At 37.4% G+C, this 15,357-nt stretch overlaps 3 protein-coding genes across 3 annotated transcripts; 1 reads left to right on the top strand and 2 right to left on the bottom strand.

The window, feature by feature from the left end:
• Positions 1-2,016: 2,016 nt before the first annotated feature.
• On the top strand, positions 2,017-6,842 carry LOC143626224 (zinc finger CCCH domain-containing protein 34-like). Its single transcript, XM_077096371.1, has 7 exons — positions 2,017-2,310; positions 2,392-2,537; positions 2,698-2,763; positions 4,519-4,638; positions 4,724-5,026; positions 5,987-6,268; positions 6,340-6,842. The coding sequence occupies exons 1-7, from the start codon at positions 2,244-2,246 to the stop codon at positions 6,664-6,666; spliced, it is 1,311 nt and encodes a 436-aa protein (XP_076952486.1). The 5' UTR covers positions 2,017-2,243; the 3' UTR covers positions 6,667-6,842.
• A 1,694-nt stretch (positions 6,843-8,536) lies between these two features.
• LOC143626223 (uncharacterized) lies at positions 8,537-10,749 on the bottom strand. The gene is made up of 6 exons (XM_077096370.1): positions 9,904-10,749; positions 9,537-9,806; positions 9,370-9,450; positions 9,158-9,269; positions 8,993-9,059; positions 8,537-8,908 (listed from the first exon to the last, which is right to left on the bottom strand). The coding sequence occupies exons 1-6, from the start codon at positions 10,747-10,749 to the stop codon at positions 8,815-8,817; spliced, it is 1,470 nt and encodes a 489-aa protein (XP_076952485.1). The 3' UTR covers positions 8,537-8,814.
• A 120-nt stretch (positions 10,750-10,869) lies between these two features.
• On the bottom strand, positions 10,870-13,728 carry LOC143626226 (uncharacterized). Its single transcript, XM_077096372.1, has 3 exons — positions 13,437-13,728; positions 11,587-11,913; positions 10,870-11,522 (listed from the first exon to the last, which is right to left on the bottom strand). The coding sequence occupies exons 1-3, from the start codon at positions 13,552-13,554 to the stop codon at positions 10,870-10,872; spliced, it is 1,098 nt and encodes a 365-aa protein (XP_076952487.1). The 5' UTR covers positions 13,555-13,728.
• Positions 13,729-15,357: the final 1,629 nt, after the last annotated feature.

Genomic DNA, 15,357 nt, shown 5'->3' with positions numbered 1-15,357 from the left:
CATATCGCATATGCTCACGCATCACGTATGCTCACGTATATGCTCACGCATCACGTATGCTCACGCACATGCTCACGCATATCACATCTGCGCGTGCCGCAGATGACATGCTCACGCATATCGCATATGCTCACGCATCACGTATGCTCACGCATATGCTCACGCATCACGTATGCTCACGCATCGCATATGCTCACGCATATCACATATGCGCATGAAACATCTGCGCGTGGCGCGTATCACACGCGCCAAACTTAAAGGTTGGGAATCCTCATAAACCCATAGGCCACGCGCCAAACTTAAAGGTTGGGAATCCTCATAAACCCATAGGCCACGCGCCAAACTTAAAGGTTGGGAATCCTCATAAACCCATAGGCCGCGCGCCAAACTAAAGGGTTGGAAATCCTCAAACCCATACGGCTACACGCCTATTCAAAGGTTGGGAATCCTAATAATATCCCACACGGCTACGCGCCAAACATAAAGGTCGGGAGCCTAATAATATCCCATATGGTCACGCGCCAAACATAAAGGTCGGGAGCCTAATAATATCCCACATGGCCACGCGCCAAACATAAAGGTCGGGAGCCTAATAATATCCCACATGGCCACGCGCCAAACATAAAGGTCGGGAGCCTAGTGATATCCCAAACGGCCACGCGCCAACATAGGTTGGGCACACCTCATAATTTGCCCGAGGATGGGAACCTTGCAATACATCCACTTTTAGTTGATGTGTTTTTGCAGGTTCGGCTACGAGCCGCGCAAACGCCTATGACATTATTATTATTATCTGGCCGTTTGTGCCTCCATTATTATTTTGAATACAAGCCGGGATAGTCATCCTGCGCAGAGGAGGCCCTTGTGGGCCAGTCATTATTATTCTTATAGCTCGTAAGTCGCCTCGCGCGCAAGCTTTATTATTCTTACAGCTCGTAAGTCGCCTCGCGCGCAAGCTTTATTATTCTTACAGCTCGTAAGTCGCCTCGCGCGCAAGTTATGTTACATTATTATCGAGACGCGCGCAAGTTATGTTACATTATTATCGAGACGCGCACCTCATAAAGTCCAGCGCTCCACCTAAACGCTTGCGCGCCTAGGAGCAACACTGGACTTGGGGGGCTTGTAGGGGTATGGTACTAAACCCGGTTTTACGACCCTAAATTTATTATGTTTGACTTATTTTATTATATGGACTAATACAATGTTATTGGGCTGAGGGGATTTTGTGGAGGTAACCCTAACTGGGCCAGACCCATTAGGGTACCATGATGGTGGCCATGAGGCTCTCTATATAAGGAGGTCTCCACCTCCTTATTATGGGGGGATGCTCAAGAAGAGCCACAACCATATTTTTGTGTTTGTAAAACAAGAGATCCTTGAGATTTCTTAGCAGTCACCTCCACACCCCCAAAAGGCCATTGCAGATCTCAAGCAACCGGAGAAGAAGATCCAGACGTGGTTCGTTCATCTCGACATCCGTGGAAACATCATCATGGGTCAGGTTAGATTCATTTCATGCTTCAACATGTAGCAAATCTAAAGGCCACCATTGCCATATATTCTTCTTCAAAGAAAATAATAATAATAATAATAATAATAATAATAATAATAACTAGCGGGACTTGCCTCAATGGCAGGAATATGATGGATGACCCGGGTTCGAATCTTGATTTTGACCGGATTTTACCAGAGCTGTCGTGCCTTCGGGCGGGGTAAGCCAACTGGGTTTTACCGGGAACACCAAGCCAAACTCGGATGTCAGCGTGGATCCCGATCATGTCAACATAGTTGGCCTGAATAGGGTGGCGGGGTTCGCGCAGTAAGATAGCTTCACTGTGAAAGTCACCGTAAAAAAAATAAAAAAAATAAATTAATAATAATAATAATAATAATACAGCCAGTCTCGGAGTCTCCTGTATTTGGCGCGTATATCAACTAACGCACGAAAAAAATAAACTTAAAATAAAAAGAAAAAGACAGTCAGAGAGAGAAAGCGAAAACTAAAACCAGACGCAGTGTGTGTGTGTGCGCAATAGGTTAACACACAAACCCTAATATAAAAATCTCATCTTTCTCTTGATTTATGACCCGATCCGATAACCCAGATTGTTAAGATTTTACCCTTTTGGATTCCCTTGAATCTTGTGTGGATATTGTTGATAGATTCATTATATACATACATATTTGTAAATTTCCTTATATATTATATTATATTATATATATTGTGTTTTGGGTGTATAATGGAGATGCAGCAGTCGGATCGGGTTACCGAATGGAGTTCATCTGGTGATCAATTAGGCCTTGAAGGTAAGTGCAGTGCAGTTCATAATATTAAAGGATTTTAATTTGGGATTTTGGTTTTAATTTGGGATTTGATTGAAAATGCAGAGCCTATGTGGCAATTAGGATTAGGAGATGAGGCCGAGTCGTATCCGGAACGGCCGGATGAAGCTGACTGCATCTATTATTTGAGGACTGGGTTTTGCGGGTATGGTTCGCGGTGTCGGTTTAACCATCCGAGGGACCGTGGCTCGGTAAAGTTTCGAACTTTATGTCGGTTTGTGTGTTTATGTTTGTGCATTTTGTTGGTTTGTTATGTGGGTTAATGTGATCATATGTGGGTGTGTTTGAGTTTTATGATTTGGGTATTTGTGGATTTCGTTTAAGTTTGGGATTGGTTGATGGTCGTTGCAGGTTGTTGGAGCTATGAGGGGCGGTGGAGGGGGGTTTCCCGAGCGAGTTGGTCAGCCTGTGTGCCAGGTACTTTGTTTATGATTTGTTTTATGTATTATTAAAAAGAATGTGAATCTTGTTATGATGCTCAAAAGATTGTCTTTTTATTAATGCTTTTCAACTTGAATGCCAGTGTGATAAGTTATTCTAGTTCTTGTATATTGTATCTTTTTTTCATAAAGATCTTTAGATTGAACATTTAAGATTATTTAAACTACTTACATTATAACTTATTGTTTCCCAAACAGAGAAATCCAAACTTTTGGTTCATAATTTCCACTTCACATTTACTTCCAAGTGATGTAACTCACATGAAGATCGAAAACTAAGCAAACAGCAAGCTGAAAAACCGCTTCAACAAAATTCCAGTAGGGTTACTTGATTTCATAAAACGTAACAATCCCCCAAAACTAAAACAAAAAATTACTTATACGAGTTTTAATCGATCCCTGCCTAAAGACACGTAACCATTTAAATAAAGAAAAAGATGATGGCCCGTGATCAAAAGAAATGATTCAAGATCAAATAAAAGATAACCATGAAAATTTTTAAACTTCAAATCTACTTTAAGCGTAGCTGATCGCCTCATCCAATCGGCTCCTCAAACGCGACCGGCTTGACATCATCACTTCGCGTTTGAGGAGCCGATTAGATGAGCCAAGCTTGGAGGAGATTAAAAGTTTGGATGTTTGCATGGTTATATTTTCTTTTTATTAGGGATCATTATCTATTTTCTTATTTGAATGGGTATCTACTTTTAGGTAGAAAGTGATTTAAACTCATACAAGGTTTTTTTTTTTTTTTTTTTAGTATCGGGGATTATTGCGTTTTATGAGGTCAAAGAACCCTACTGGGATTTCTCGAATGAGTTTTTTGGCTTCTTATTTGCTTAGTTTTCGATTTTCACAAGAGCTGTAATCGCATCACCAATTATATAAGTTCGGAAGTTGACATGAACAACGTGGTTATGATATTAACATCAAAGCATAAGTTACTTCTCAATTTGGTTCTTTCTATTCAAATTTACCCATACTTCTTTTTAGCTTCTATCATCGTTTTTCTCTACAGTTTTATATTCAATAAAGAACACTGTTTTGCTACTTCTTTCTGTTTAAGCTGTATTTCCTTTTTTCGTGCTATTTTGGTTTCATAAAATTGCTTTTGCTTTACTAAAACTTTACATCCAACGCTTTGTTTTCTCTCTATTCTTAGTTTGTCACGATAGACTAAACAACCACTGGGATCTAGATGTCGCAATTTCGACCCATTAACCTACAAAGTGTATTTTAAGGCTCACAACATCCTAAATCACTTTATTAAAAAAAATAACATTATTGTTACTCCCTCGGTTCCTAAAATTTTGTCCACTTTTATGTTTTAGTTTGTCCCAAAATAGTTGCCTATTTCCAAATAAAGTAATCCTGTAGATAGTTACATCCATCACAAATTTGCGTTAATTGTACATTCCTAACAGTCTAAAGCTTTTGTTTTTTGAAAGGGTAAAATTGGCATTCAATTAACTAAAAAATGCACTAATTCCACTTTTTCTTAAAATTGTTTTTGTTGTTTTCCTGTGATATATTTTGGGATATAATAGTATACATTTTGTAATCTTATTTAACACGCTAATTATTTGTTAAAAGTTGATGCATGGATATAGAGGTGACCGACCTACCCATTTTATCATGCTATATTTATAATTGTAGCTTTTGTTATATAAATTTTATGAACTCCAAATTCGCATTATACATGATAATTATGTGACATGCATGATATATCCAGTATTATATGCGAACGGGAATGTGCAAATTTGGTGCTTCTTGCAAATATCATCATCCTAGACAGGGGATCGGGTCATCAACAACCGTGCCATTAAACGTATCCGGATATCCACTGCGTCCTGTCAGTTCTTCACTTTATTACACATTCAATCCCCATAATAACCTCTTTAACCTCAAGATTTTTTTATTTTATTTTTATTATGCAGGGTGGAAAAGAATGTTCATACTATTTGAAAACAGGGCAATGTAAGTTTGGTGCCACATGTAAATTCCATCATCCACAGCCAGCTGGCATATTACCATCACCGCCACAGCCACTCACGGGCGGACAGTTGTCCGCCATGCCTTCTGCTATGTACCCAAATGTGCAATCTCCTTCTGTTGTTTCTTCTCAACCGTATGGTGTATTAACCGTTGCTAGGCCTCCTTTTGTTCCTGGCCCCTATCTCCCTGCTCCAATGCTGACCCCACCTGGAATGGTTCCGTATCCGGGTTGGAATCCTTACCAGGTATCTGATTATTTGTGAATAGGCCATGATTATTCGATTATCGTGACTCGTTAATTTTTATGGGTGTTTGGATGTGCCTTTTAAAACTTATTATCAGATACTGTGAGTTGAAGTTGTAATAATGAGTTTGCTGCAACAGAGCATGTTATTTTAAGAAAATGTTAAGATCACTTTCTTACAACTCCATTTGTTACTCGCATTTTTCATCGTCATTAATACCGTTAAAATATATAGCTAGTGGAGTTATGTGTTATAATTATTTCACGAAAGGTGCGAAGAATATATTATATATAATTAGTTATATTTGATAAACAAAAAAAAAAAGTGAATTGTCTTGTCTTGGTATTGAATCGTTCAACAATTTATAAAAAAATGTCTGTTGGTTTATTATCTATCAGTTAGAATTTGCTAAATGTTTAAACTAGGGGTGTGCATGGGTCGATTTTGGGCTCGAACCAAATCAAAACCGAAATTCGGTTTTTGGGTTTTTGAGAATCTTGCAGTTTAGGTTTTCTCAATTTGGGTTTTTGTGTTTTGCAGCAGGTTTGGTTTGGATTTGGTTTTTTCGCTTTGACCATCTAGGCTTGCGATTTTTGGGCAGAAAGAAAAAACCTAAAATAATGAATTTGGGTCTAAATCTTTTAATTGTTACACATTTGGACCTAAATTTTGTGGGCTACACCATTTATTAATTTCTTATAAATTACTTAAAAATCGGGTTTTTTGGTTACCATTCGGTTTTTGGTTTATAGCAAAACCAAACCGAAAATCTTTATTTTAAAACATAAAACCTAAAGTGCACGCCCCTAATTTAAACAGATTAATATGGCTTTTTACCACCAAATTAACATTTGGATAATGGATACCATCTCCTATATGTTTGGATTAAAATTCTTACTGATTATCTAATTAGCAGTCCTGAATAAACAGCCTCGTTTACAAAATGCAAATTTCGTGCAGGCACCTGTACATCCAGCAGCCTCTCCTAATACACAGCCTGTTTTTGGAGGGGGGCCCGCATACGCAATGACTCAGTTATCTCCATCGGCCCATTCTTACCCTTTCACCCAAAGTCAAAATGAGCATACGCTTCCCCAACGGCCGGGTGAACCTGAATGTCAGTTTTACATGAATACAGGGGATTGTAAATTTGGTGCCTCGTGTAGATACCATCATCCACTGGAATGGACTGCACCAAGCCCAAATTTTGTCCTCGGCCCAATGGGCCTTCCCCTTCGTCCAGTAAGCATCCTTTATTTTTTGCGTTCTGATGCTTAATTTGTTAGTGTTTTAATCTTTTCCCGGTGTTTCAGGGTGCACCACTTTGTCAACATTATGCACAAAATGGGGTGTGTAAATTTGGGCCATCGTGCAAATATGATCATCCAATGGGAACATTAAGTTACAGCCCGTCTGCATCTTCACTAGCCGATATGCCAGTTGCACCCTACCCTGTCGGCTCGTACATTGGAACTTTAGCACCATCATCCTCTTCATCGGAACTCAGGCCAGAACTCACTTCCACCACCACCGCCGCCATGCCGCCAAGCAGTTCCATCGGATCAAGTCTCTCAAAGAGTATGCAAGCTTCTCAATCAACTGGTAGCAGTAGTAGTACCACTACCCATGGTGGAAACTGAGGCCCTAAACGCTTTGTGTTTTTTTGTTGTGAAAATGTGAGCCATTTGACCCAAATTCTTGTTTAGCGGCTTGATGGTTCGATGACACGATCTTCTGGTTTAGCCACGTTCATATGTTTATATGGCATCGGTATGCATATTTGAATAAAGCCATATTTTGAACCATTTAGGAAAAACTTTCTTCTTTCCACATGATTAGCTAGAAGAAAAAACCTCCCCCGGACTTGGAAAATGTTGGTATTTGTTATTTTCTCGAGGGTGTGTTTTTATTTGTAAAACTTTTTCGTAATGAAAAAGATTCAACCGTGTTTTTGCTTCTTATAATCGGTTTTATTGTTGGGATTTAATGAACATGATGCGGTTTTTTAAGAATTTTGTGCGTAAGTTTGTTATTTGAATTCTGGATTATCTGAGGTGATGGATGTGATGTATCATTGGCTTTCATAGTTTCATGCCACCAGATTACCCAACATCCTGTTAGGAAACAAACAGCTTGATCTTTTCTTGTCGCTAATTTTGCAAACTAATTGATAAACTCGGTTAGTCGTTCTTGTGATGCTAACTCGGCATCATGTTCTTTATGATTTATCTTTTATGATTGTTATAGGGTCGGTCAGTGCTGTTTATGATTTCTCATCGTTGAAGTTGTTAGTTACCAATTAACATTGATCGCAATTATCACTGCTCAGACTTGGTGCCAACCATTTGTTGCTCATTGATTGTTTTTCAATCCCACTAGCCATTGATGAGCCAAGTTGCTACTGTACGGACTTATATACTATCAGGGATCAGTAGCATCCCCAATTTATAATTAACTAGGTTATGTACCCGTGTCTTACACGGGCTGGACAACTTAAATTTTGTAAGTGATAACTTTTGATAAATAAAGTTAAGTAATACATTAAGTAAGTCCGAAATTTAATTATAACTACTATTCACAAACTTAAAAATAAATCATAAATCTCTAAATACTGCTTTCGATACAACATTAGATAATACACTAAAAATATGGTAGCAAGTAAAATAGTATTATGAGAACATTAACGGTACAATCGAAACAATACGAACCAACCATCAATAGAAGAAAACGTTCGATTAGTTGAAGAATGTACAGTAAAGAAGAATCAATATGGTTTTGATCGACAAAATATGGATAGAAAGAAAGATATTGTTGTTAAGGTGAAAAGAAGACGAGTCGGGTTCAATTAAAGATTCACGTGTTTTTAACAATGAATCCGTTGAATAATGAAAATGTTAAGTTTATAAAAATGTTTTATAAATAAACCTAACGTTTTTCAAAAATATAAAATACGTTTTGTAAAAGCAATTAAAGAAATTATTAAACAAAAAATATATATAAAGAACTTTAAAAAGTATTTATAATTAATGTATAATTAATAGGAGAGAGAAGCGGAAAAAAAAATAAGAATGCATAAGAGAATGACATATGACATGAGAAAACTTTTATTTATTATATAGTATAGATTCCTATTAATGACTATTTTTATACAACTTCTCACCGACCATGCATATTTTAAGCAACTACCCGCTAAGGGCGTTGCGCGGTTGCCCCTTAGCCCCCGTTAGGGTGATTCACATTCAGAACCTTTTCACCCCTAAAAACCCAAAGGTTCTTATGTACCTGAAATTAAAATAATCTTGAACAAGTGAGCATTTATTTTATGCTAAACTTTGTCAAATGTATTCTGATTCTCTTTTGGTCTCAAGCAAGTCTTAATCACCAACATAAATGACACAAACTTGAAAAGAAGTACATGACACAAAATGGATTCACAATTTGCATTTAGTAATATTATATAATTTCATTATTTAAAAAATATTCTGTTTAGCACCTGAAAACTAGTCAATATGCACACCCCATGAGGCTCAAACCCACAAATAACTTTTTAAAAGTACATAAACTGCCAAATTCAAAACCTAAAATATTGTAAATGGTTCTTGATACTATAAGATTAAGATGTCTGACCCTAAAAGTCCAAGTAACATGTTACATCTATAAAATCCAAAGAAATAAATAAACTATCATGCTTCATTCACATACTAAAACTAGAAACACTTATAAAAGATAAGACACCTAGTGATCATATGTGCAAAGGCATTCACTTAACTATTAGTCAAGAGGGCCATTTATTTCACTCTACCAACAGCCTTACACTTGTCATCTTTATTCACCCAAATTGTTGATCGCGTTCTCTTCATGTGATCCAAAAAGAGGCGATATCTGCCATATAAAATGTAATTAATCACCATCATGTACAATGTAATCTATTAATAAGATGGTTTGAGAGGTGTTGTATGGACCAACCTTTCATATTCCAGCCTTTGGGTAACAATTCCATTGAGAAGAAGCTCCGAACCATAAACTGCAGCACCTGCATTAACATAAGACATGGAAGTTAACTCATGGTTAATTATTATCCTATAACTATTTTACCCAAAAAAAGTTTTTTTTTTTAGTAGCCATAAAAACCTTTTTCAAGATAAGGTAAACAGACTGCATAATCTTCTTCACATGATAGAATCAACAGTCCCTCAAGAACTTCATTATTGTTCCATAAACTTCTGCCCATTCGCTCAATCGCCTGAAATTAAACTCACACAACTCATATCAAAATAAAAAATAATAATAATAATAATAATAATAATAAATTATTGCACAAGTTAAAATAACATGATACATACCACACCGTGAACTGCTTTAACCAAGCTTGATAATATCTCTTTACCAGGTTTTGTATTTGGTGTAATCAAAACTCTGTATCCCTGCATAAAATGTTAAAATTATTAATAAAAAAGCATACTGGTATAATATCATTGTATGACAAATTTAAACACACTAGTTTCTTTACTTTTAAAAGCGGATTTTGGTGGGCACGGGCCAACGACGCTGGGAGATTAAAGCCGAATTCTTTCTCTTTCGTAGCATCTCTGAGTATGAAATTTTTTTCATCAATGTGACAACAAGCTTGCCCACAGCTTTCAAGCCAAAGATGCGTAACTACTGGTTTTCCAAAAGCAATTGCTTCCAACATATTCCTTGTTCGAACAAAATCATCTGCTATGAAATGTGTTGCATCCGACATTGAAGTAGATTCTGCAGCCCCCAATCGAGATAAAATCTGTGATGGTTTATATTAATAATGCTTAGCAAAAAAGCAGACAATCAAAAATAAGATTAATAGAAGTCACAAACAAGTAAAAGAGTAAAAATAAAACCTTTTTCTGATTCTTGATTATATTTTCATCTAAGTGGCGACTAAAAAGAACACGAATCAAAGAGGCATCTTTTCTCTGACTTGTATCATTGTTTGGAGATTTAATTAACCGTTCTGTTGAAAACAGGCTACAAACTTCTTGAATGCATGATAGCCTGCCTAATGACCTGCATGACTGCTTTTTATACCCATCCCCCATGCAAATTGGAGATGATTCTTTTATGGGTGTTGGACAGTTAACAGGAGTAGGACAAACTGAAGGACTTTTTTCAATTCTTTCTGTTATTAATCCCTTTTCTTGTTCGGTCAAAGTAGAAGCTTTTGACCTTGTTAATCTAGAGATAGATTGTGCACCGGTTTCTTTTCTTGTAGTTGACAACTTCTGGCGACTTCTTTTAACTTTTTCTGACTGATTAGACCTCAATGACTGCCTTGTTCGCGGAGCGACAGGTGTAACATATTGAATACACTGTTTCTTGACTGGCGTTTGGTCAACAGGTGTAACCGGAGCCTCTACTGAGTCAACTTCTCTTCTTTTCAAAGACACTTTTCCTGTTCTTTTCACCACATCAGACGCCACATGAGCAAAATCTTCACTTTTTTTAGCAGCTGACTTAGCCTGCATCACTTCTTTGATCTGATCACCGCTCATCTTTGACTTTGACCGTGTTATCCTGACTCCGTTATTAGTCATGGACCGGGGTTGACTTTTATGATGACTCTTGGTTTTAGTAGAAACAAGACCAGTTGCTTGCAGCCCAAGACATACGCCTTTCTTCGTTTCAGCAGCCATTTGAGTGTCAAACCGAGCCTCGGTTGTTTCTTGAACATCCCTGCCACCTGGCATATCCGTTGCCTGCTCATCCAATTCATCAATAAGATTTTTCCGGACACTTGAAAGCTTTGTGACTGTTTCTAACCTTTTATTCAGTTTTTCATTTTCTTTATTTTTACCCAACGCCAATTTCTAGTCAGACCGCCCCAATTTCCTGCTTTCAGAAAAAATGGAAGATTTGCGCCTCCGACCGCCACTAGCAAAATATAATTCCTTATGTTTGGCAAAAAATTCACCTTCTCCATTATCTTCAGGCTTACCATCCCAATCAAAAATTCGTCTTTTATCAACTCCATCAATAAGATCAATACTTTTAGCAAACATTTGAGTCCCTTTAGCACTTAAAACCGGCTTTGACTTACCTCCAGTTGACTTTCTAATGCCATAATTATCATCACACTCAATATTAACTTTTAAAAAGTTATCCACAAAATCAAGTGCATTTGCTTGTGATGCATCTCCAGGTTCTTGAGAATCAATATAACCAAGGTCAGAATTGTCATTTGAATCTTTACCACCAGCAAGTGGGTCCTCATCAAAAAGTTTCCTAGCAGTTTTTCGAAACTTACTTCCAGTTTTTCGACCATCAGTTGACTTGTTGACTTTATCCAAGTCAACAGAATTACTTTTACCTAATAGTATTCTCCTATGTTCGGTGTCAGGTTCCGAATTTAATCTGGGGTGTGATGGACTTTTACTTAATTTAGAAGCCTTGTTAAGTGCTGCCAGACCAGCAGCTCTCATTGATGCTGCACGGATTGAAGTGAATTTCTTGAAACCGACTCCTGTCATGTAAAAAAATATCAATATTAATGGGTCAAGCGGGTCAAATAAAATTTCATCAACTACCTGAAGCACGCTGTTCACTCCTTTCACAATCTGTTTTTGGCTTGAAAGAATCTTCATCGGAGTCATCCACTATTTCAGTCTTTTCACTTTCTTCATGGTCACTAACTACAACTTCTTCAGTATCATAATCATTGAATAACTGAGTCTCGTCAAACAGATCCACCTCTTCAGATTCAGCATCAAGATTCACCGCTTGTGTCTCACCACCAATGTTAACCGCTTGAGTTTCATCATCAGAGTCCATCACTTGAGTTGCTAACTCATCTTCACACACAACAGTGTCATCAAAAGGAATAGTGCTTTGTACATCACCATCATAAATATTACCTAGTTCAAAAGACAAAAAAAAATCAAAATTATTCGGGCTGAAAGTTCAAAAATATCTTGTTGTAACATTCATTTATGTATATTATTGTATGCCAGCAAAAAATAACATTTAACAAGATACCAAAATCTTTGATTTATTTTTCTATATACTAGGTCGCAAAATGCACAAAGAAAGTGATTTAACAGTGTTGTCAAAATCACGGTTAGACACCGATTTATCGGTATGCCACTAATTCAATTTCAGCTAATCAGACCAACAAATAGGTAGTCGGTCAAAGCCCGCTCAAATCAGTCAAATTTAGGTGAAAATCGGTCAAAACCATTCATTTGACTGATATACAAACGCTGATAGGTATTGAAACTAAATCGAAGCTCAAAATGAACAACAATGGTGGAATTGAAATATTATTATGGAGAAGATGATGATCACAAGGATCTACAAGATAACTAACCACCTAAGTGGTCCCGGGCTATGCCCTTCTCATGCACATGGCAATGAGCCTAATAACTAACCAATTCTATTCCCTCCCTCCTAAATGACTATTGATCCTTATTTATAGAAATTACACTTTACCCCCTCCTAGAATAGACAAATGACAATTAACGATAAACCTGATTATGATTCCTATCATTACTCCCCCCTTCAAAACAGTCTTGCCCTCAAGACTGGGAACTACAACTAACTCGATATACTAACACCGAAGTGTTCCCGGGACTTGCCCTCTCTCAATGCCAAGCAAAGAGCCTAACAAACCGAATAATATTCTCCCTACCTCCTAAGGAGTTATTGATACATATTTATAAAATAGAAGTTGCACTTAACCCCCTCCTAAAATAGACAAATGACATTTAGACTAGAAACTATAACATGATTCCTATCATTACTCTCCCCTTCAAAACAGTCTTGTCCTCAAGACTGGGATCGGCTGCGTCGTCTGGAATAAGTGATGGAAACGAACCATCATCGAGTCTCGTCTCTTGTTGCTTCATCCAGTCGAGAAACACCTTTCGAAACTCCACCGATTCAGCCCGTTCCTCTTCCAGTAACTTCAAGGTAGATTTGATTTCAGTGACATTAGTCTGCAATTGTTTGATCTGAAGCTCATGTGCATCGATACGATCAATTGAACGAGTTTCCATAGTGATTAACAAAGTCAAATAGCAGGTCTAGGGCAGGTCAATGGCAGGTCGGACCAATGATAGGTATTGAAACTAAAAAATTAACATAATAGTTCATGGATCGAGTTGGGAAATCGCGTTAACGGGTTAGAACCAAGGTCCGATTTGGGCCGGTTTGTTTGTCTGAGTAGGTGAAATCACATTGGTAGCATACCGATTAGCAATTAACCATCAAGTCATCGGCACTGAATCGTGATTTTTACAACACTGTTTACAGAAAACCAAAATATTTGATTGTAACAAAATGCACAAAAAGGAAATAATTTTACCAGTGAAATAAGTGATAAAGTAATCAACTTTCACTTAAAATTGATCAAATCTTGAGTACTAAAACAGATTGTTACCGAAGGATGAAGTAAGAGAATCAAAGATTTGAGTGTCTCCGTCGACGAAATCCCAAGTGCCACTGCTATCCGAATCGGAGGATTTATTATCATCACTGTTATTATCTTTATCACCCATATTATTATTATTATTATTATATCACCTGTCTCGGAATAACAAACATAATGTTAATTTCACAATTGATTCACACACACACACACATAAAAAATAGAATATTTAGAAAGGAAGAAACATTGCAGAAGCGTTGAAACAGGAGTTCGGTTGTTGTGTCGAGTGAAAGAGATGAAACTATTGTGACAGTGGGGTTAGGGTTTTTTTTTAATTAGAAATGGAGGGAAATTTGGGGGGGATTATTTGACGATGATTGAATTGAATTGAATTGAATTGAATTTTTTAGAGGGAAAATGGAGCCCTAAAATTTCGACCCGCAAGTTTTCACGTGTTCAGATTTATATGTATCCGGGTTTCACGGGTGTAGTAAAAAATTGTTTTCTGTATAAAAAAATAGTTGAAAATTCGTTTATGTTTGTTTGTTTAATAAATGAACCGGACACGGACAAAAAAGTTTTGTTTGGTAAGTTTAACGAACAAACACTAAGGCCAGGGGTAACGGGGGGTGAAGGAGCCGGCGCGGTCCAGGTGGCGGCCTAGGTGGCTCGCAAACACCACTACACCAATCAAGTGATCAGGGGCGCGGACGAGCCCTGTGGCCGGGATCGCGGGGCGATCAACTAGCTGTTGGTTAGTAAAATTTTTGAAAAATAGTCGTTGGCGTTATTAAATGTGATTTTTTTTAATTCAACCCACTATAAATAACTACCCCATTTTATAACAATAACACATTATTCTCATTACATTTCTCTCTAATAATTTAAAAACCTCTCTAAGTTTCTCAAATTTAAAACCATGTCGGGCTCGGGTTACGGTAATATAAACACACAACTGGAGCTGGCTAACCCACTGAACAATTTCAAAAAGGTAAGGAGAAGAAAACCGGATAGGTGAAGCTCGAGATAAAATTTAACGAATTGTCAAGTACCCTCCTCTCGATTGGTGAAGCTCGACACACAAAAAATCGGTTCAAGAGTTTGGCGTTTCTAGCTAAAGACTTTAGCCACCTACCGCTATCCGACCAAGCGATAATGGAGGAAAAAAAAAGATCTTATTCGGAAGAAATTGGCGGGAAAAAATAAAAACGTTATTTTTATGTATTTTAAATTCATGTTTTTTTCCTTTGACAAAATGGCAAAACTCGTCATTTATGTTTGCACGTTTTTTCAATGATCGTCCTTTAGCAAACTTAATGACAATGAACATCATTTAAGTTTCAAATCTCTATCACGTTACGTCCTTTATCACTAACAGAGTTAATTTTTCTAGTTAAATCTGGTCATGTGCCTGCACATGAGGGTAATTTGGTCTTTTTATCTATTTATTAAAAAAACAATTAATCTTTTCACCCACCATTTCATTCTCTCTCGCTTTAACATTCATCGTCTTCACATCCCCCCCCCCCTCTCTCTCTAACATAGAACTACCACCATCACCAAGCAACCACCACAACCAGCCATCGCCACCACTATCATTTTTCGCCGCCATCACCTGATGTTGCGACCACCAATTTCCACCGGCGTAATCGATGGATCCGAATGATCTAGATCACTAACAATCATCAATCATTAACTGGAGCCATTCTGCTCACCAATTTCCAATCATTAACAATCATCAAATTCCACCAAACTATAATATTATTTAAAGCTTAACAGTCATCAATCATTAACCCGGGTCAGAACCTTTAATACACGGATTTCCATGGGTTTGGGTCGGGTCAGTCGGTGGATTCGAATACTAAGACGGCGGAGCAAATGATGACGCTAACGAGGTTGTATTGGAGGTGGGACCATAAGTGACGGCAAGAGG

Source organism: Bidens hawaiensis, unplaced genomic scaffold (assembly GCF_021521415.1).
Source record: "Bidens hawaiensis isolate Kalapana, Puna unplaced genomic scaffold, B.hawaiensis_p1.1 tig00004283_1, whole genome shotgun sequence".
Classification (NCBI taxonomy): domain Eukaryota; kingdom Viridiplantae; phylum Streptophyta; class Magnoliopsida; order Asterales; family Asteraceae; genus Bidens; species Bidens hawaiensis.
Note: the sequence above shows the minus strand (reverse complement) of the source record. Positions and strands in the feature narration are given on the sequence as shown.